Source organism: Leptinotarsa decemlineata, unplaced genomic scaffold, assembly GCF_025532065.1.
Source record: "Leptinotarsa decemlineata unplaced genomic scaffold, Ldec_3_MD MMD2_tig00026354_RagTag_RagTag, whole genome shotgun sequence".
Lineage (NCBI taxonomy): Eukaryota > Metazoa > Arthropoda > Insecta > Coleoptera > Chrysomelidae > Leptinotarsa > Leptinotarsa decemlineata.
This window is the reverse complement of record NW_027412702.1, coordinates 4612521-4637207: the sequence shown is the minus strand read 5'-3', so window position 1 is coordinate 4637207 and position 24687 is coordinate 4612521. Positions and strand designations below refer to the sequence as shown.

General features: G+C 33.3%; 1 protein-coding gene across 1 annotated transcript in view; it reads right to left on the bottom strand.

Annotated features, from left to right (window-relative positions):
* LOC111502719 (uncharacterized) overlaps positions 1 to 24687 on the bottom strand; it is a 157860-nt gene that overhangs the window by 57322 nt on the left and 75851 nt on the right. The window contains 1 exon segment of the mRNA XM_074184376.1: positions 11995 to 12220. Within this exon segment, the coding sequence (XP_074040477.1) occupies positions 11995 to 12220 (226 nt within the window).

The following is a 24687-nucleotide window of genomic DNA, read 5'->3' as shown; positions in this document are numbered from 1 at the left end:
TCGACGATTACATCGTGGAAATTCAGCCGGCGATTTTCAGCTACACCAGCATTTTCCATGTAGCGCTCGGAAGACCGCTCCAACGGCCTAATGCATCCCATCGAAAATTTCCCGAACGTATGCGCAATGCACATTGCACATGCACTTCTATCGTTGTTTCGCAATTGCGAGACCCTCCAATTTCAAATATAGATTTTATTGGAAAAGGGGTGGACGAATCCGATGAAAAAATATCCACATATAAATGCATGCGTTGGCAACTGCGTACCTTGCCGTAAAAAATATTCAATTGCAGCGACTGGGATGACGTTATTGACGTTTTTTGGGTGAATTGCAGGAAGAGTTATTGAAAAAAAATATGCTCTTCTTCGAATGAAGGCTAGAGTAGATACATTTTTAATTCATCAACATCTTGGAGGAGATTGATATTATTTTGGAATGATGAAAATAATTACCAAGTCTGATATCTCATGATTCAAGAGCTGATAACGAATTTGGAGAACTAATTTCAGGCAACTAGAAATTATCAAATACACTATAGTTGTTAATGGAATGATGCAAATGATGATGATAATGGTCCAAATATTTTTGAGGAAACCGAGAAAGACGAGAAAAAGTGCGAGAAAGACTCCATCTTTATACAAAAAATGATCCAATGATCCATACTAACATCTTTAGGTAGTTGAAATTTTTTTACCTGAAATAAAACTGACGAGATCTCGCTTTTTTTTCAAAATATGGTGATTAGTGGACTCTTCAGTAAAAATAGTCTTCTTTCTGATAATACCAACTAGTTTGAAGATATTTTTCTCAAAAACATAAACTTCATTTATATTAATAGCTTGATTATGAACTCCAACTTTTTGAATTCAGTGCATGCTTCGATGTTATCCAGAAAAGAAGTAATTTTTTTTTAATTACAATTATACCGCATCAACCAGCTAGGTTATTAGCGGTGGAACAATAAGATGTTTTACATTTTATATCATGTTAAAAATTTTGATACATTTAAAAAAACACAACAGTGAGTCTATATTCTTGATATCTAGGATACTGGAGTATTCATTTCCTAAGCCGGATATACGTCTTTCGTTTTGGTAGCTGGGACATTCCATGATAATGTGCTTAACACTTAGATCAACGTTGCAGTTGAGGCATCAGACAATAGTCTGATTGAAAAAACCAGACATCACCAGAAGATGGCAAATGAGACTTTGCCGAAACGTTGTGAAAATAATCCTTATGGGGATAAAATACACAGAACACGGAGCGAAACCCGAGAAAACAGCTCATCATACTTTATCCGTGAGAATCTTCGTGAGATATATATATATATATATATATATATATATATATATATATATATATATTTTAATATTAAATTTCACGAAAAGGATATCTTCTATTAATTATCTGCGAGCGCTTTCGACTGCTGGTCGTACTGTCATCTTTTAGGCACTTCTCAAACTGAACTTGTCATCCTGTCGTCTGCCTCTTTATACGGTCCGAACATCTCAACTCAGGTATTTCAGGTACTTTAGGTAAATTTGTCTGTATTTGTACTGTATCAGGTACTATTCTGTGTGTTAAATCTTCTCTTGGAATGTGTATGGTTTTGTTTAATGTATTGAATGTGAGGTCTTGTTGTGTTTTGATTTGTACTTGTTCCTCGATAAATGATTTATGACTGTTAAATTTATGGATGTTCAAGTTTTCCCAAATGTCCATGCGGTTTCCCTTGTTGACTTGTTTTATGAGTTTTATGTTCTCTGGTGGGGGGAAATTATGTTTGTTTTGTATGGCGTGTGTTGCGAGGTTTGATTTATATACTATTGGATTTATGTATATCTTTTTGTGCTCATTGTACCTTTTGATCAGTTTTTTCTTGGTTTGGCCGATATAGAATTTGTTGCAGCCAAACCAAGAAAAAACTTGAACATCCATAAATAAACCACTTGTCGAGGAACAAGTACAAATCAAAACACAACAAGACCTCACATTCAATATATTAAACAAAACCATACACATTCCAAGAGAAGATTTAACACACAGAATAATACCTGATGCAGTACAAATACAGGCAAATTTACCTAAAGTACCTGAAATACCTGAGTTGAGACGTATGGACGTATAAAGAGGCAGACGACAGGATGACAAGTTCAGTTTGAGGAGTGCCTAGAAGATGACAGTCGAAAGCGCTCGCAGATAATTAATAGAAAATATAAAGCTTCAAATCCTTTTTGTGAAATTTAATATTGAAATACTGAAAATAGAGGAAAATTAGTTGCATCATTCAAAATATATGGATTGTTTTTCACTTGAAAATAGGAAATTCTACTAACGTATTTTCCTTCAATGAATGATGTGCCTGGAACTCGTAGAACCCTTTTATACAAATTGATGTCCTTGGCCCTAAAAAATCTCCGCTTGAAAGGGTTGAATGAACTTGACGATAAAAAATAAGTGGCATTCGTTCCAACTGAATCCCTTCTTGTATAATAAAATAGGTTTTATGACGAATTTTTGCACTTCTTTCACGCTTAAAATTCTTCCGCCACTTGACCTGTCATTATGCGGCTTAACAACTTCATATTGGACATAACCGCACCATATTTAAATTTTTACGACTTTTTAATTTATCATCGTTTCCTATAATAGCCGCAGACTCTCAGGAATATTAATCAAGTAGCGGAAAAAATGCGTCCTTCTAACGCCTACGCAGTCACGACGGAAAAATGAAAATGGGATGATTTGCGAGGTATCTCGATGTATATTTTGATGAACTGAATCGACGTTGCATTTTGAAACGGTTTTGTGATTCGAAGAAACTGACGAAGAATAACTAACTACCTATATTGAGTTATAAATATTTGAGTCAGCTGATTAAGAAATATAAAGTTGGTTTGTCAAACCCAAGTACTGAGTTTGAATTGGTATCAAAATTTGCTTATCATTCGTAGATAGGAGATAAAAAGTGATAGGTACTGATGGTTATGCTAAAAAGCTGAAATGAATATAATCGAAATATATGCAGAAAATCAGTGGAACTCGACATGTCAGAAACGTGGCAACCCTTCGAATAAAGTAATACACCATTCAAGAAAAAAATGAAAAAAAGATTATGTGTGTGTATTTATGTATGCACGTGAGAAGTTATACTTCGTTTTTTTTTAAATTATTTGTCGCTGTGATTTATTTGATTATTGTTTAATTTTATTCACATAAAAAAAGAGACATTTAATTTGATATTTGGAATAATTTACTTTTTCCGGACTTTGTCAATTATTATTTGTATATATTAATTTATTTTTTAACTTACATATTGAATAATAATGTAAACATTTATTTCAGTTTGTAATGTGAATAAATAATACATATCATCAACTAACCTCAAATTCTACAAACGTACTCAAAGTAATACATAAAAACCACTTTTATCACTCATAATCACAGTAATTTATTTTATTTATTTTTAAATCAATGAATTGTTAATAAATATCGTATATATATATATATATATATATATATATATATATATATATATATATATATATATATATATATGTATATATGAAGGTTACATATGTACATACATACATATGAAGGTTATTGAGTGTCTTGATATAGGTATAGAAGTTGAGATAATCGGACATAGCACTCAAGAAAGTGGCAAACCATAGACACGTGTTTCGGGGTTTTGGCCCATCATCGGTATGGTGCAGCCAAATGTAAGGATGGGCAACACTTCCTTACTAAAAGAAAGTGCACGGATCCACCAGCACCAGCAGCAATAATATATATATATATATATATATATATATATATATATATATATATATATATATATATATATATATATATATATGTATGACTTATACAAAACACGTGTTGTAGGTTCAAAAACACTTGAATAAATATCGTGAATACGTTCTCACGCAAACATACGTAGATGTCTTTACTTTTACTCTGTTGGTAACTTTTTTTTAAGAACTAAAATGTTGACTTGCTAACTCCTACGATTGCGGCAGATGACGGTTGTGCCGATAACGACCATCCTCAAAGATGGCACGTGAATGTCGTGGTCGGAGAGGAGTCCAAAAGTGAGGTATTTTAAAAAAAATAAAGTCAAGTTCGAATAAATATTGAAGTGAAAGACATTTTGAGAGGACAGGTGACCCCTTACGCCTGGAAACAGGCTGGATCTCGACGGATTCGACAGGGTCGTCAGTGCGATAATAGATGTGTTAGTTGTAAAAGTCATATTGAGAGGACTGGCGGCTCCCTAGTTAAAAAATGAAGTGTTTTCATAAAAGAAAAAGTAAATGAGAAAACTTAGGGTGACAGCGTTGCCTCGAGCAAGACAGCTAGCTGCACCCCCGGACGAAGATTTTGTTCACTGGAGGAGTCAGGCCAAATGCGCACAACTGAGAAGCAATGGCCACATACATTAAAGAAGAAGAAGCTAACTTCACGGTGGCGGTTTTTCGTGACGGTGTGCGCGCGCATCGTAAAAATATACTCTCATCATGTTTCCTTAACGCGCCAAAAACAATTTCAAAAAGTTTTTTTAATGATGACAAGTTTACAACAGTGAACCACTTAACTTCAAAATGAATATATGGAATTTCCTGAAATCACTTCATTCATTATCTAAATTATACAAGCCAGTTACCAAGAATTGGAAACATTTATTAGGTACATAATTGTAAATAAAACTAACTGAAACCTATGACATATTCATGAATAATAAAAGTATTTTCTGCGAAAATTTTTGTGCCACTTTTAATGTAAGTTCCATCACTTGTTGACAAACCAAGATTGTCCACAGAAATAAACAAAAGACAGTAATTGGGTTATCGGTCAAATCAATTTCAAATTGATTTTAATCAACATTCAGCTGCATTCCTTCAACTGCTACGGACACTGGACGCTAAGATTTGCTCCCCTCATTTTTTCACGAACAGCATCCAACCCTTAGTGAATCCACGAAGAATTTGAATTAAAATTTTAAAGAACACATACCCCAGTTTGTCAACCCTTTGACTTAGATATCGATCTTTCAATAGGCCCATATATACAGGGGCTTAAGAAAGTAGGAAAACTAATTTCAATTCGCTTTGAATTTGGGAATGACAAACTTTTTATATCGTTTGTATAAACGATGAATAATTTTGGTACCACAGACCGTATCGTTGTCAAATGTAATTATTAACGTTTTTTTACAGGAAGATGAATAAATTTTTATTAATGTCTGACCAAATCCAAGACAATATTCCTTATTTATGCCCACAACAGCCACATCGATTTTTTTTTTCAGTTACCAATACAGTTAAGTATTTTAAGCCCTTGTTGACTCGATACAATTCTTCCGGGTCATAAAATTAACTTTAGATCCATAAAAACTATCGCTTGAATCATATATAAACGTGAGAATTTCATATACCTGAAATAAATGAATGATCAATTGAGTTATGTAAAGCTGAGAGCCATTGGACCTCACAGAAGGAAACCTTCCAGAAAATATAAAGAAGATAGCTGCTTAGTTTTGTAAGTATAGGGAAAGGATTTATGGGCAACAATGAAAAATAACACATCTACAGATGTACTCGTGAATGCCTATGAAATACGCTTTTTGCTGTGTGTTCTCAAAAATTTATTTTTAATTACGGAATCATAAATCATTTCTACCAGCACGATGGAAATAAAAATTTTCAGAATAAGTTAAAACAAAATCTTTTTCCGTTTATCACATCACAACAGATGAAAGTTGAAAGTTTTTTTATTGTGGGAGATTGTTGTGACATAATTTTTTAATAAGTCAAAACTTCAGTATTGCCTTTGTAAAGATTGTTTTATTTTATATTACACCAAGTTGGTAAAATAAAAATTCATTATCCATACGCTAAATAAATAAATAACTCCACATATCGGTAAATATATGTTTTTTTGCAATAAGAAATTGCAGACAGAACAGGGAGCTATGAAATTTCCTTTGGTTTTTCTAAGATTGAACTGAATACATTTTCACATATGCAACTAATTTTCACACGTTACACTTTGTATATCCGGATGAACTTCCTCTGCCGACCAACGTGATTCAAAAAGTCGCTGCATATCTGAAACTTACGCATAAATAGGACAAGGTCAAAAAAACATTCTCAACTGCATTTAAAATCGATGACTGGTATGACTAGTCTGCTGTTTTATACCAGGTGTTATTGAACTAAATGAAATGCATAAAAAATTTATTATTAGCAATATCTCTTGAATAGGCAAGTTGATTCCAAGTGTGAAATTGAAATAATATGTATGCATTTATGGGCGCCTTCCAACAGCAGACATTAGACATTGGATCTTTAAAAAAAATGCAACGTAAATTGAAATTTTAGGTAGATTTTGTTTGCTGTGTTATTCTCTGTAGCACTTTGATATAAGTATAGGTAGGATTCTTGAACACGAAAATATTTTGGAAAAATTAATAGTCATACGTCGAAAATGATATGTGACTTCTGAAATGAAAACACAAGCTGATGTTTTGATGTGTAAAAAATGAGAACTATGAGATTTTATGGCTTTGCGGTGTCAAAAAATTTTTTAAACAGGCCATTAGCCAAGTATATTTTCACACCAAAAACAAGACTCACACATGTAGGAGAATCATCAGGTGAAATAAAAAGATTACTAACGAAAGAGCATAGCATATGGGACTGGTAACTCCTTGGGTGGATTGTGCCAAAAGTTTATTGTACGAAGGACTTCAAGAAACTTTATCTCCGACCATAAGAGAAATTTTGAAGTGATGAAAACCGATTTCACCTTTGCTTGTCATCTTTCAGAGAACACCACGTTTTCAACATGGATTAGAACATTATATACAGAAAATGAAAGACAAAAATTAAACTTTTTGGGATCACATTTAAAAATATAACCCCTTCAATTCAAAAATTAAACATGCTGGATGGAAGCTTTGGAAATCAAATTTTAGTCTAAACTACCAACAAGAAGTTATTCAATCATCATTGTTGAACTTGTTTGTATAAAATGTCAATAATAAGGATATTTATAAATCACCTATTTTCCCAGAAGTAATATTGTAACCATTGATCTAATTGGAATGAAATGCCAATAGTTAATATATTTATGAATGACCTGTTTTCTTAGAAGTAATATTGTATTGTAATTGTTTTTTCGAAATTTACCTGTTTTGCCAGAAATAATCACTTATCTAATTAAGTTTTGTAATTACCTACTGTTATATAAAATACATTTTGGAATAGTTTGATGTACTAGTCCAACTGATGAAGCGAAATGCCTCTCAAATAAAATTTATCCTGCAAATTGTATAATTATTATCATGAATAGAATGATGATTTTTTTATTATTTATAGTAACAAACTCCACATCATATTAACAAAATATTCAAAAAATCAATAGAAAATTAACCAGTTTTTGATACATCAGTAACCTGCATTTTTGCATCTCAAAATATATCTGAAATGGCTTCGAAACAACAAAGGCATAGTTCAAGACAAAAATCTAAAAATTAAGGTATTTTCTGCCTTTTCAAATATATTACCGTAATTAACTTCTTCACTTGAATAACCAACATCACAACTTAACGTATGTCTCAAGGCCCATTATAATAACACATGTAGTTTTCCCCGCATTCTGTACAGTACACATTCTGCTATCCAGGAAGGTAACAAGCAATGATTTCTGATTTGAATTTGTAGGCATATATAGGAAAATTAGACCCTAGTGTCCGATGGTGGTGTTCGATATTGTGCAATATATGCGTCCAGTGCATGGTTGCCAATGTGCAAGTAATAGATGGTATTTGACGTGAAAAAAAGAAGACATTTTATATAGTTGGATACCCGAACTTTCAAATGAAATGTCAATTATTACAAACGTATGTTCACATATATTCATTACAGAATATATATTCATTAAAACTTCAAGTTCAAATGAAAATTTGATTAAAACAATGACGTTAGAATTTAAAATCTGTTTTTCCGTTAACCTATGAACGACAACTCTCAGAAATCGAAACTTGTGCAAGTTAAAGACTAACGGTCTTGCCTTTTATCATGTGTTTCCTAACACGGGTTGGACAAGTAAAAAATCGATTGTCCGGCCTGCGGCTTGCACCACCGATTTACACAGAGGTCGATTGACTGAGTGGAGCAAAGTACCCATGTCAACCCGACCAGCTACCGTCCTACTAGACATTTCAGACATTCATCATTGAAACAGGGTAACCAGCTATACACCATTTTGCCACAGAATAGATGGAATCCGGGTATTGTATATACGAAGTCAATCCGAACAGCTAAATAAAATACTAATAGCATTACTCTTTAATAAAAAAAATCCGTCTAGGTTTATGAAAAATAAAATTAATTTCACAAAAAAAATATACCACGCCGCCCATGCCATACAAAGAAACTGCCGACGTTCGGTATCTATTTAGTTTTTATGCCATTCGAATTGACTTCATATACACTATAACTGCCAGTGAAATTTTATTGTTGGCCATGTGTTATCAATCCCTGATTGAATTCATAATATAATAGTTGATAAGCTTCATATAAGGTTACATTATTATTCAGAAAGGAATGAGACAAAGAGTAGTATCTACATAAGAACAAGAAATGTATATAAAGAAAGAAAAGAAACACAATTTAATAATGTTATTTTTACGTCTTATACAAGTATTATATAATTTTCATCTTTGGTTTTAAAACGGATTGAAGTAAATGTAATGTTATTATGTTAGGTACACCCCAAATATTTTCTTTCTTTCTTTCTTTCTATTTTCTTGAAAGATTAATCGTTGGTGCTTTCAACACCAAGATCTGTAAGTTACTGAATCAGCATTGGCAACACTGTGCAGTGCGTTATTTCGTTCCATGTGAGCCGATTTCCAATCGAAACTTCCCCGATCCATTTGGATTTCGTTTGTAAGGGTGAAATTCGCGGACTGTTGCAGGAAAATGCATTCCAATTCGAATTTCATTTCAGACCGGTTTGACAGCAACATAACCCTTAATAATAAACATAATTTATTACCAACCTAACAATTTCAATATATTATTTATGATTCAGTATTTGCATAAATTAAATCTAATGTCCGTGTCGTGTTATTATAATTACCAATTTCGGAACAGATTTTTTTCGGTAGTCGGACTGCGATTAGTTTCGGAAATTGATTTTCGAAAATTGAAATGTGTGTGTAGTATGTTGGACAAAATGTCAGCAAATATGATTGAAACTAAGTTAATATATATAAATTCATACATGGAAGTATTATATTGATGAAGGTTCCTAGAAGGGATCATGGGTTGCCATTGCTTTCAATGAGATTCTCTTAGGAACAAATTCTGCCAAAGTTAGTTCGACAGACGCCTCACTCCCACCACCTCATATTAGAATAGATACGCGATACTATCTTCGTGCTTGCAGTCAACGCACACTCATCTGGAGATATCTGCCGCAGTGTCAGATGAAACGTTCCCTTCGACCACGGCCTAATAGCACATATTTTTTCTCTCTAACTGCCATCAAGCTGTCGATCTATGAGCCTTGTGCTGATCATTGGATGGATCCAAAATTTACTACTTTTTTTTCTGTTTCTTCGAACAAGAGCACAAAAGTATGTAGTCTCTAAGCTGATATTTAGGAACTTTTTATATGCCAGTGTGCGCTTGGATAAACAGCGGGCGATTTTCAACCGACTAGAATATATTATTTTGTCACATAAATTGAATCTAAAACACAACGATTTTATTAATACACTGAACCGTTACTAATAACACCATCCACGATGATATAACAATTTTTGCACTTATAAGTTTACTGAAGACACTACATAGTAACTTGGTTCGACTGAGGAAGCCGCAGTATAGCGAAACGCATCTTCAGCAAACTGTTTGGTTATAACACTGTTGGCCACACTGATTTTATTACGAAAATCTCCACTGAACCTCTTCCAAGTTTTCCTATGCAAAAAACTCATTGATTTCATTACCAGTTCGATGGTCATATTATGAAAAAAATCTGTCAGTCCATCAGGTTATCTGGCCAACCAAATACTGACAGACACGTCACTGAGACTGACTACAAAAACCACTTGACCGTCTGCGACGTCCGGCTTGATTGAAAAAGAAAATATTTAATTTTCTCTTTTATTAAAACGATTAGAGGGCTGTTTATTCGAAATCAATTTATAACGGGGTGTTTTTGCCGCATTTTTTGCCTCTATCAGTCCCGACTTCCCTACAGATTGAAAGCCGCGATATACATGAGCGTTCGGTGATTTTTCGCCGTTTAAATAGCTTAATCGACGTCGTGAAAAAGTTCATCGAATATTAATTTTTCACACGTGATCGAAAGTTAGCAAATTGGTTTTGCAGCTGATGTCTATGGGAATTCGTGTAAATTGATACGCTCTCGTTTTTATAATGACAATATTATTTTGAAATTATGGATAGCCACTTTGGTTTCTATACTGAGAATATTTGTTGTGATTCATTAATGACTGATAAATCTGAAATAAATATTCAAAACATCATCATGTTCGTGCTCGCTAGTAATAAATTCAGGTATATCAAATTTGGATTTCATTAGTCAATGTTACAGAAATTTTCATCAACAAACTCTACTAAAATGAAGGGAAGGCGACGAAACCTTTCCTTATGAAGATAGAATCTGTGAGTTCGTCAGAAAACTCAATCCACGAAAATCCGCTGCAGAGCTCAGTTTCGACACGGACCGCTGAACGTTATTCGTCCTGTCTTTCTCTTTATTTTTGGGCTCTGGTTGCAATTGGTTATATCGTGGCGAAACTTGAAGAAGAAGAAGAGAGAGGTCGAAATTCTTTCTATGATCGATGATGAAGCTTCGGAGCTTCATCATCTAATGAGCTTTTCATTCATTTTTCATTGATGTATGTCAAGTATCATCCATTGACAAAACAAATGTAAAACGACTATGATTAAAACAAATCACTTCTTACGCACAGAAGTGATTATCACTTCTGAGACGCACACACTAGTGAAGGTCTTTGTTATTCTACCAAGACAAATTATCTTCATTTCTCATTTTGCTTCAAAAATGACCAAGCATCCTTCAGGTTACCAACTTAGTAAGGTTCGCTATGGTATTTCCCAAAACTACCCAGGATAACACTCAGTACCCTCTCTGAAGCTTTTTTTGGCCAGGCTTCTGCAGTCACGTCAAGGCTCTAACGAGTTTTGCCTCATTTTTGAGTATCAAGAAAACAGGGTACTTGCTAATGAACTCTACCAGGTTCATTTTAGATCAAATATAAATTGGATTGGAACTAGATCAAAAACAAATTAGTATAGGTGTGTAAAATGTGAGATCCACGTGGATCACACATATAATTTATGCATGCGAATCTGAAGCATTTGATTTTGATATTTCCAAAACATTTGAACGTGTGTAGTCGAAGGGTTCACTAATTAATTTCGATTTCATTGTTAGTTTGATGGTTTCTGTTCATCAGCAATCGACCTCTACAAATGATGATCGATGGTTCTCCATTGGCTGAAATTACCATCAACGTTGGTACTACCCAAGGGTACACACTGCTCTCAATTTTATGGAGGCAATGTTATCTGAAACCCTTTGAAGAATCAACACCCAAAATAGATCCGTCCTTAAGTGAATCCAAGAACGTTTGTAATTTATGCACGTTCCTGCTTGAAAACATGTAACGTAACAATCCCATCTTCATTTTGCTAACACAGTTTTCAAGAATAACTCTTGAGATAGTCCTGGAGTGGAGGCACTTAGTTGGCGATAATAATGACTAGAACAAATTATTTTCCTTCATAGGTTGTCGACCTTATGTAATCCTTATTATTCAGATCCAGTGGTGTACAACTTATCCTAACTCAGCTCCAAAGATAGAAGATAGGAAGTATCCTTCAGGTTGAAAGTTATGATCTTAGTTACATTTATACTCACCCGTATGGAGCCGTGTATGTTGCTGCACGTGGCTCAATTGTTTGAACCGCCGATCACAATAGGAACATTTGTATGGCTTCTCACCGGTGTGGACCCTGATATGTTGAACCAACTGGTGATTGCTGCTGAAGGATTTGAGACACTGCTGGCATTGATGGGGTTTGACTTCTGAGCGACCGGCAAGATCTCTGGCATGCATCTGCATTGCAGATTTGTGCATGAAAATCTGTAAGATATTGGTGGGATTAGTAATCGAGAAGAACTGGCGTTGGTGTAAGTTTGAGTGAGTTGTGTCGATGTTGTTATCATGTGGTTGAATATTTGACTAATAGGGATTTCCTGGGTTATTTTTATAGATACTGATTAATAATTCATTACTGATAAAGTTTTTTTACCATTTCTATAATAATCCCACCTTTTGTCGTCCTTTATAATTCTGACGGTATTTAGTTCAGTGAAATTTTCCGATAGGGTGAGACAAAATTTGATACTGCATGAAAATTGACAAATTATCATGAATCATTTTTTGTAAAGAGTGTACACAAAAATAGCTCTGCTGGAATTACCGTTCTGGTCATAGAATTCCTTGAATATTAAAATCAAATCGCAAAAACCAAATACGATACAGTGGGATGTTTTTGCAACTTCCTTGCCGGTTGTTGAGTCTAGAGATGGAACATTTCAGAGAATCCAGACGTTTGTCATAAACTCTTTTTCTTTTTGTCAGTTCATATTCATCAGAGCAGGAAAGTTTGTTATATTTCCTTCTATTCTCAACCCATATTTGTATATTTATGTAAACTGGTTTTTCAACAAGGGTTTTGTGGACAAGACTCTTTTGCAATTATGACTCCCAATCCAGATCAACTGACTTTCAGACGGTCCGAGTATTCTCTACGGTGTTTATCTGGGATTTATCGACTATCTATTCTCTATCTCTCAGTTTCATCTGCTAGGGCAACTAGTTCAAAAAAACAGATTCGATGACTTGATTTTAGATTCCAAACCATTGCTTGGCGAAACCAGAGCTGGTGGATTATATTTCGAGTTTTCATAAGTAATTATTGCAAATCTGTAAAAATGTATTTTACCACTGGATCAACAACTGTGTCCGTAGCATCAACTCTGTTTTTCTATGACTGTAACGGATACGAAATCTGTAATCCGTTAGACGTATGTTCGCCTTAGATTCCAGAGTGATCAGGCCTAGTTGGATATAGCGCAGTCTTTAGAAATACAATGGATGGGTCACCTGATACAAACCTACGATATTAAAATTTAGTTCCAAGTGGTTAAAATTAATCACAAACAAGATCAACTATCAAACTACTTTTGAAAAGTAATGTAATGTTATGATATAGTGATAAATCCAGTGAGGGATGGTTTTTCTTGAGAGCCAAGAAAGCAGATCTTTTTATGTTATAGAAACTTCTGCTTACGGATTCCTAAAAAAGGAATCTGCGTGATCTTTTCATTAGAAACCAAAGTATCACTGAAAATTTGAGTCTAAACTGATTTATAACTGAAAACCCTTAGAGAACTGACAAAAAAATCAATAGCATTGATTTGAATGTCGTTTTAAACTGTATTTGAAGACAAAAAGAAACGGGAGGGAAAGAATTATTTTTGATTCTGAGAACTGGCGAAAATACATTTATACAAATTATAGAGGCATTTTGATGTTGATTCGAACCCGAATAAGATTCCACCGATATAAAGTGAAGGGGCAGAGACAGACTGTTTCACTTAATGAACTGACAGTTCATATTTTTCTGAGGTCATTCATATGGAATAGAAGGGAGAAAATAAGCCTTAAGCTTTCAGTTTATGGGAATACCCCATCTTTAACTACAACCGTTCTGTAGATGACTTGATCTGTTCGAACATTAGCGTACTCTTTCTGTGCAATTATTCAATTATGTGCATTTGTTTTATATTTTTATTCTATGCGAGAATGTTCACGATCTTATGAAAGTTTTTGCGATATTCAGCGTTCCCGTTTCGTCCACTAGCATAAACATCACATTTTCATTCTTTGTAGGGAAGTTCTATCACCAACATTAAAATCAGAAAATAATTTCGGTAAAAACCCAAAGAAATGGTCATTAATAACAGAAACCGAAAATTAAAGTAGCTTGAAAACTGCACCGAGGCATTCTAAATGTCTTGCGTGATATATATCTGTAGTGGTTTTTAGATATTGCTTTTTTCATTTAGTGTGAACAGAAGTATAATGTCTTTTTTATCTCAAGGGACTGCAAGGAAAAGGGTTGGAGATAAATCATAATTTTAATTCTTCGTGACGCGTTCATTAAGGCGCAATCAAGAAAAAATTGCCGTTGTGGAAATAAACAGGAAGTACATTGCTTGACATCATAAAATATTAGTGAAAGTTTCGTTCAATCGTGATTTGGTTTCGCACAATCTGAAAAACGTCAAGTACGTTTTTTGAGAGTTTGTAGCTGATATATCAGAATTTTCACGGTGATGACATAATTGATGGATCGAAGAAGACGAAAAACTTTGAAAATGTATTCAGATCATTTTGTTGAAGTAAATCCATTATGAAGAGGTGCAAATAATAAAAATTTTTTTGTGTGGTTATACTTTCCTAATATGTATGTATACATTTTTTAAATTGCTCAAAAGTTGAAAAATTTGATAAATCCATTTTTTCAGAAATAAAATAAAAAGTTTTTTCTGTCTTCACATATTTGAATAGATGAAAGACAGTCTAAAAAAATTATATATAACAGTTGTGAGATTTTGTTCAGAATGTCAAAAATGGACGTACTACATAATATATTGCCATAAAAACAATCCCTCGCTCTACTCAAACATTACACAATTTTTCATACTGAATAAAGTAGTATTTTTCTGAAAAATGCATATTTTTGGAAAATTACAAACATGCTTCTTTCACTCAAAACTTTAAACCGATAAAATTTCTAAGTAGCATTATGAGTACCTGAAAAAAGAATTGTAAAGTAGTAAGTATTATTTTCAATTGGGGTGGCAATCAGGAGGTGATTTTCACACACAAAAAAACACACACAAAAAAAATAGGGACCAATTATTTTCATCATAACTCGCTAAGTTTTGGAGCTAGGATTTTTAATAACAAATAAAAATTCAGATTCAAGGGTTCACTTAGTTCCCTTGAATAAGCTTTTACTCCGTTGGTAATGGATCTGCGTAAACTGTAAAAGCACAATTTTATTAAAGGCTACGCTTTTCTAATAATGAATTTTTTGATAAAATACTTACTTTTTGAAAAAGTGACTAAAACGTGGGTTTATTGGTTGAAATATTGACACATTCACTCGCAAATAAGTCGAAAAGTATTAACTTCCATGAAACACTGTGAATAACAAAATTTGCAAAGAATTAGTGAATTTATCAATTCCATTATTTTCAATGGAAAGAGTGAAAGAAATCAACGGTATAGGTAATTGTTTGGCAAAGGTATACGGGAGTATTAATAAATACTCCCATTGCTTGCTAGCTATAGCAAGTTAGCATCATCGAGAGATGACTACGTTTTAGTCATCTCCTGATGACCCGATGATACTAACTTGGTTAGCGAAACGTGTCAAGAAACAGAATTTTTGTCCTGACGAGAGAAAAATTATCTTGAAAGATTATTGACTGTACTGATGTATTTTTAAAGGATATATGACTTTCTTTTCGCGAAGTGAATTATTTTGCTTCAATCCGTACGTACCTTTATTTTATTGTATTTTGTGTGAGAATTGGCGTCAATAAAAAACATTTTTAGTCATAATTATATATATATATATATATATATATATATATATATATATATATATATATATATATATATATATTTCAACACTTAAATACTGCTAATAAAACCAAAGACAAAGTTGCTTCTGATTTTTTTGTGTAGAAGAATTAAAAGCAACGTCAGCATATATGGCCGTAAATAATATTAATAACAAAGTGGGCCGCGGTTGGAATACGAGGTAAATAAATGATGTGTTTTACCAACGACCATCTGCCTTTAGATACTTTTTTTTACCGTCAGCCCGAACAATTAAAGTGAAAACGCATATTGATCAATGCACGACTCCTACACGGTCGCTATACGCGCTCTGAACTCAATTATTATACTTCCTGCTCGATTCTATGAAGGTAAATTTTAATCAAACCCCAACAGAAAACAGCACTATTAACCATTAAACGAGATTATTGCGCTCTCGATCATTCATGCGTCACGGGAAAAATCAAGAATGTTAATTTCTTCTGATGAAATTTCTGGTTTGCATTCGTTCTTTTCTAGGTAGAGAGATGTGTTATTGATTATTTAATTGAAGTCTACGCCAACCTCAAGTATCACTCACTAGTAATGTTAATAACTAGGTTAACTAATAGAAAAACCTTCAGAAATTTTTCTTCTCTATACATTCCCCAATTTCGTGTATACTCGCGTATATGGTTTCTGCACCTGACTCATTAAGGGAGGCTTGAGTCTAAAAGTCACTAGAAAAAAACACAATCTCTGGAAAAGTGTAATGTTTCTGCAATATAGAAGAAAAAGACAATTTGACTGAAACTTGATAGGACTGATTGCTTTCTCTCACTAGTATATACTGTATATCTGTACATCAAGGACACTGGACCCTGCAATGTTCTGCTCAGATACAGATAGTTCAACAAAATTCAGTGATGGAATTAACTATGGTATTTTGATGATGATTCTGTTGGTGGTGACATTGGACAAAATTGGCCTCAAACTCAATTTGAAAAAATGTTAAACGTTCCCTCTGACACCTTCCAGAGAAAAATGCTTCTAGTTTTAAATTAGTTGGCCAAACAAATTGGACCCTGCCCACTTTCAGAAGAATTAGGAAAATATTTACGCTGAAAAACAAATTTCTTCAATTTGATAACCTTCCATATCAATTCTCTTTCATTTTACTTAGTCGTCTTCCTTCAACAGTTTTATTAATTGGGTATTCTCGAATTATTTTCCAACAATCACTTGTATAACAATGCTCAACAATGTGATGCTTGGGATGATTTTGTAAATAACATTCTATTCTATTCATTAATTGACAATCTACATACTACTGGCCTCGTTTTTCAATAATAATACACGTTTCTTGGATATACAGAAAAAGTTAATGAATACCAATTTGAGCTATTTGTGAAGATACATGAATTTTGGCTAAACATTCATTTTTATACATGTTTGAGTGATGCTGGTATATACAAAAAAGTATTTAGATTTTGTGTATATACATGGTGTTCTGGTTAATAAAAATATCACACATGCTCATGACAAGAAATGTCTAGTTAATATCATTTTGCTTAAAAATTATTATCAGCAATATTGAAAGCAACAAACTGAAAAATGAGACTTTAGAATTATCAAACTCTCATGTTATTATCCAATTTATAATCAAATCAAATCTGAAGTAGAAGTGAAGGGTCGAGAAGTCTCAGAGACGAAAGTAATGGCACAAAAAAACTTTCGAATCTTAATGAAATATTAAAAGTGGAACATTATTTTAATAATGACGAATTAAAACGGGCAGGTAAGCGTCGAAATCTAGAAAGCTGTGATTAAAAACGAGAGGCAAAAGGAAAAACGGAAAGAATGGGTTAAAAACTTTCGAAGGCATTAGAGGAGGAATGATTTGTCCTTTCCAATATTCACGAGAAGGACCCTATTCCCGATGGTATTGATGTAAACTGTGAGTATAGAAAAAATGATGTTCCAAATAGATAACATTATTTGTTTACCTATTTGATTTATATCAGACAAAAATGACACACTCAACATGCATTTTCTTGATACTGAAAATAAACTAGAACATCGAGGAAATGTCTCGCTTCCCAGAATGGACTTAAATGAAAAATCTTTCACATCGACATTGGGTAAATGACCTAGCCGCTGAGGCCAAAATGAGAAAGGAGTTTAAAATGATAATAAAACTTTTTCTTATCAAGACTGGTACTTAACCTTTCACAGGCATACATTATGATACAAAATTAATGGTATAAAGTTGTAGAGAATATATATGTTCGGACTATGATGTTCTCTTTCATCAACCATTGAAACCTGTACAACACTTATTTCTTGTTACTTACTTGATTTACCTAACACATTTGTTAATGGTTTGTAACAAAATTATACTGTAATTTTCTCTTTCTAATTTTTTCAACTACCTGTGGATAGTCAAATGGCATATGCATGGCAGGATAGGGGGCAAACTGGAACATAGATCCTTGTGGATAAACTGAAGAAGTGCTGGGACCAGGATCAAAGGACGAATATGGTATTGGAATATGAGCAGCACACGCAGGTGATCCATACATTGATGACATCGAAGTAGCAGGATTACACCACGTTGTTGAAGTCGTACTGGACGTACTAGCGGTATGAGCAGTATTGAGTTCATTATACGCCCCAAACATTATTGCCCAATTCTGGTTTAGTCAAAATTAGCTTCACAATATCCCTGTATCAGTGACAGAAGGCATTTTTTCACTGAAAAGATCATTTATGAATCTTCTCAAAGCATGTTTATGTAATTTTGTCTACGAATGTTTTGCTATGACTTGTATTTTGCTCGGTTGCTGGATAGAACTGCCAGACGAAGTCAAAATAAATGAGTCATGTATAGAAATGGATTCTTTGAAGAATTGTGCAAATAAGTCTGTTAGATATAACTGACCAGTCGAGAAAGTGGGCAGAAATATAATTTCATTTCCCTCTTCCAATCTAATACCAAATTTGTAATCATTTCCCTACACACCACCAAGAATGTCACTTGAACTAAGAGACTCAAACCTTGATCGAAGTTTGGTATAGATCAGTAAAGTCCAAATACTAATAGACCAACACTTTCAATGTAAATTTTTCGTGTTTCTTACTGATTTGCTTAATCGTGTTTTCTGTAGGACTAGATTAAATAAATTTCTTTTCAGAAAACTGTGTTACAAGAGAGATTTCAGGGTCAACGTCGAATGATTTAGTGACAATGTAAAATTAAGTTATCATGTAGAACAGAGACTTGGGGACTCCGCGCATCAAATAATAATTATATTAATTTCATGGATTGTAACCAACGTCATTCAAGAATGCATACCATTTGACCGACTCGCTTTTATTGCATAAAGCCATAACTTGTCATTTTTCGCATAATATTTATTAACAGGCTGTGTTTAACTTTATTCGTATTGCGGTTTTACTTGTACAACGGAATAGAAAAATGTATTATTAGGGATGGGTATAATTAACAAAATTTCGTATAATTTCGAATTCACATGTGAGCGATTTAACATGATATTTTTCAGTTTTTGTTGGATATTGAGATAATGAAAAACCATCATAATCGATGTCGTTAAAGGAAGATACTAATATTTGAGTATGATGACTTTCATGGGCAAAATTATAATTTTTTAGAAATTGAAAGCAATTTGAGAATTGATAGAAACTGAAGTGATGAAATATAATGATTGCCATTAATAAACTTCAGAACCTTTTTTCTTCTTTTTTTTCATCAATAATAACTTTTTTTCCCATGAAATGAATCAATATTTTCCAAAATATTCATTCTCTGATTCTATAAATTGTATTTCTACATTCACTAGTGAAACAGATTGGTGTAGCATACTATCCAAAAAGATTGAAAAGCCTTCATCAGTTGAAGGAATTGTTATAGAAAAATGTATTTTATTCAAGAAATATATTGAAATGAAACAAATTTGTTACTGATATGGTTATTTTATGTTATTATTCTAACAATACTTAAAATTTTGAAAAAATACAAATATTAACTTGATGACCAATCCCTTCTTGAAATATATCACAGTTTAGAGTTTAAAAAATATATCAGCATATATGTTGACATAATCTCGGACTTAGAAAATGTCTGTTACATAGGAAATAGCAAATTGAGAAAGAAATCTAGAAAAGACGTTATCTCAAAGATTTAAAAAGAAGAATGTCGTATATGTTGAGGACGGGTATACATTTTCATTTCAAAAAATCTAAGCAATTAACTTCTTGCAGACATCAGTTGATGATTTCAAGATAATTTTTGTTATGTTAGAAATCTACTTTATTGAATCTCATGACTTTCTTAAACTACACTTGATTTCCTTAAAATTATACGAGTAGAATGGACGTTTTATTATTTGAATTATTCAACTGTAGATTCCTCGATACGAGACCTCAAAACAAATGACAAGTATGACGAAATTCAACTTGGAAATATCTAAATTTTATTATCAATTATTATGAAAAAATTCGATAATATATAAATAGGTATCTTATATAGATGTAGGGAAAGATTACCTCTCATATCTGATATATTTATTCAGTTTGTAAATTATATTCAAATAAACTACGATTCCAATGTACGAAAAAATCTATTTAGTATCTGTTTCAAATGAGTAACTGTTGTTAACCCGACATGAACCTAGTTTTTCTGTTCTTTAAATAATAAAACAAAAACAAACGTAGACAAAATCAGTAATCCTTATTTGGCACTAGTGAACAAAGAATTCCATCGATTCCACTTATAACATTTTAATTGACACAGTTTTCACTCCATCCCAGACGGAAATAGCCACCACGCACCATTCACTTCTTGAGTAACTAATTCACACTCATTTCACAAAGTCGATTTTTCCCAACTTAAGACACCGAAACTGAACATGTTAAAACAAATGCTGTCAAACTACTAAACAACAATTAAAATGTATTTCATATTTATAACAAATTATAGATTTGTCGAGTACATAAATAATTTTCTTATTTTATTTTGTTCATATTTACGCAAAATTCGATCTTATATTAATTGTCATTTAGTTGAAAATACTTGAGCTCGTTTCCGTTGGTCCAAATAAATATTGATAATTTATCGACTGGTGTGGCATTTCAATAACTATCTGTTCGTTTATAATTAGGTCAATTTAAATAGATAGATAACAAGTGCAAAATCTAATTCAACAAAATGCATTCGAATGCATGGAGATAATGTATTACGTAAATTTTTCGATTCACGCACTGATGTTTTCGGTAAAGAATGATTCTGCTTGTTGGCTGATTTCACCTAGAAACAGCACACGAAGAATTACAGATGGATGTTTAACTAAGGTCGTGTATGGTCAGTTCGTTGTTGGCACAAACACCAATTGAATATACTCATTTCGCTGGCAGAGATCAATGCCATATCCCAAGAGAACGCATGCATATACGTGAGTATTAAATACAGGGTGTCAACTTAAATAGTCTTACAGTCTTACCGCTAATATCTTTTTTTTGGAAATAATGTGAAAACATCAGAAAGACAAGTCGATATGCTTGAAGTCGGCCAGTTTTAAGAAATATTTTCAGCCAAAACTATTCATGAAATTTCAATCATACAGGGCGTTTCAACAAAAATTTGACCCCCTGTAAGTCAGAAACGGACGTATAATCGAAAATTTCAAAGAACACGTCAATTTTTATTTATAGGGGGACTAATTCTGATATGGAAATCATACCCGAAACTAGCCCCCTATTTTTTCAATGACATAGGGGCTCGAGTGATACATCATTTGAAAGGTCTTTTGTCCCTCTATCATTTCTGTTATTTTTTTCGAAATTGGTTCATTCGTTATTTAGAAATTAAATGTTGAACGTTTTATTTAAGAAAAAACAGAAAATTCGCTGTCACTCATTTTATTGAAGAAATCAACAAAAGTAATGTCAATGACAACACAATCAACGGATGAAGTGTTCAAAATGACTTCCGTCTAGTTCCATACAATAATACAGTCTACTTTCGAAAGCGTTCCTTACAGTATTGAAGATGTCCGGAGTCAGAAAACGGCATTTCCGAACAATTCTCTGTCGCAGGTTTTCTAGACTTGTAGAATTTATTTAATTAGTAATAAACGTTTTGAAATGGACGACACCGTTGGTTTTTTCTGTACTGGTAGTTTTTGTTCAATGTAGTTGCCGCAGAACAAAAAGTAGATAGAAAGAATAGAAATTGTTGCAACCTATTATCGAAATAATGAATGTGCTAAAGCTGCTGCAAGAATTTATAATACGAATCATCCAGACCACAACGTGGACCATCAATACGTTAAACAGTTAATGGATAAGTTTCGAACTTCAGGTTCTGTTCACAACAGAAAACATGAAGCATCCCGTCCTGTCAGAAATGACAGAATTGAAGTTGCAGTTTTAGGACATGTAAAAATGGATAATCGACAATCTATCAGACAAACAGCTAGAGTGTCTGTTGTATCAGCTACTAGTGTTTTTCGGATTTTGAAAGCCTACAAATTCCATCCTTTCAATATAAGGCTAGTTCAGGAATTAAACGAGAATGATCCTGATCGTCGACTTCAGTTTTGTCAGGTGTTCAGCGAGAAATTGACCAATAACCCAAACCTATTATAAAATACATGTTTTTTAGACGAAAGTTCGTTCATGTTGACTGGAGCGATGTAAATTCTCATTTGGTGATAGAAACATATTCACAAACTTCACAAAAATGGCATGTTCGGGCTGGCATTCTTGGTAATCATATTGTTGAACCATTCTCCCTTGAAGGTAATCTCAATGAGACACATATTTAAATCAATTACAAGACTGTGTAGATCCTATGATTATACACATTCCAGCAGGATGGTGCACCCTTTGATGTTCGGATTAGGCAGTTTTTGGACGAACGTTTCACAGAGAGGTCAAGTTTTCGTTGGAACGCCCTATATAAAATAAGTGAGTGATTCTGGATAAGTTCACTCTTCATAAAGAGTAATTGAAAAGTTTTTTATTTTGACTGAGCTCAGTTTTGTTTTGGTTCACCAGTTCCTTACAACAGCAGAACACACGGAACAATTGAAAGAAAAGTACTCAAAATACTCGAACATGAAACTTTATCCCTATAAAATGCAGATACCTCCAGAATGATTATGTTGGAAGAATGAAGTTTCATGAAACCATGTTTTTCTCATGAATAAATGTTCATTTTCTCTGAATGACAATGTCATTAATAAAATTGTCACTGTTGGACTGGAGGACACCCGCACATATTTTACATGCACATCAAGCCTAAAAAGTTTATGTCTGGGTTGGATTTCGTGTGAATGCTATTTTCGTACTTTATTTCTCGAAAAAACCTTGACAGGTGATTTGTCTGTATATGTGACTATCAACCCTTCGATAACTCAAGAGCTAGAAACACAAATTCATGCAGAAGTTGTTATTCCTTAACTTAAGGTCGCCAAACATGTAAAAAAACAAATATGTTTAACAAATTTTATAGAGGAGTAAGAATTTGATTTGAGAGGTGAAAAACCAAAATCATATAACAGGGGTTTGTGTTCCTTGTGGCATTGGAATAGACGAAAATGCTATCAATGCTTTGAACTGTAGGGAAAGTACTAGACGATCTTGAAACCACCACCAGCTCAATGATACCAATTAACGTGTCAATTCTGCAGTAAATTTGGCTGTTCTTGAGCCCTTGATAACTGAAAAGGTGATGGTTAGTATTCTGGTGGGATCCATACTAGAAATCGCACGCTGAACGGTCAGTCTTAGCTCGTTGATCCTTAATTTTCTGATTGATTCGGCCATTACTTGATGAAGATCCATAGTAATTTCATAAACTACACCTCACAATTTTATCTCCACAAGCTTTATTTGAAAAATATATCACGGAATGTTTCGCTAACACTGTAGCTTCATCAACAGTGATTCAAATCACTGTTGATAAAGCTACTGTGTTAGCGCAACATTTGATAAATTTTTCAAATAAAGATTTTGGAGATCAAATCGTGAGGTGTAGTTTATGAAACGTTAATCCTTACCTTGCACAGGTTTGGAATTCTGGGGTTGTAGTTCGTTGAGGGGAGACAGCTGGCTGAAGGAAAGATGGATTTCAAAATATTTTAATATAGTCGCAATAAGCAATCAATAATTTGACGAAGAACGGATGAATAGGTTACTTTCCACAACTTTATGGTGAAGTATTATGAGCAAATAGAAATGAAATAACAAGCATTTCCATCGAAAATTATGTTCTTTTCTGAAATAGGTTTATTTGTGTAGTTACGTCGACTAGAGAAAAATATCATAATATCAATAAACAAGCTATTTGCTCGCTGGCGCTTAGGTTGATATGAGACGAAACAATAATATGAAACTGGTATTGATGACGTTCATGGTCAAGAAGCGAAGATAAGGGAGCGATGAAAACGTCAGCTTTTTCGGTAATTCTAATAATAACAATATTTTTCTGTGACGTGACCATAGATAAGTATTAAATTTCAGTTATGGAGAACTGGAATAATAATATGACCGCCGTTAATATTCATGATACTTGTAACAATTGTATCTTCGAATTAGAGAAAAAGCCTATCTTAACTTTAAAGTAAATATAACAAAATTATAGTACTAGCCGATCTTCTCACAGCCACCGAGTTAACGATACTAACAAACGTGATCGAATTTTCGTTCTTGCTAAGCCTCATATCGTTAAAAGAAATTATGGTTAGAATTCTGATGGAATTCGAGAAATTGGAAGTTTCGTAAACTTTGTGTTGAATGACGTATTACATGAACATATCCATAAGCCAAATGCAGTTAGGTTGAATAAGGTGAGGTCCAAAGTGAGTGGGTCTATTCGACCCTCCACCGCAACCCACGAGGGTTTATTG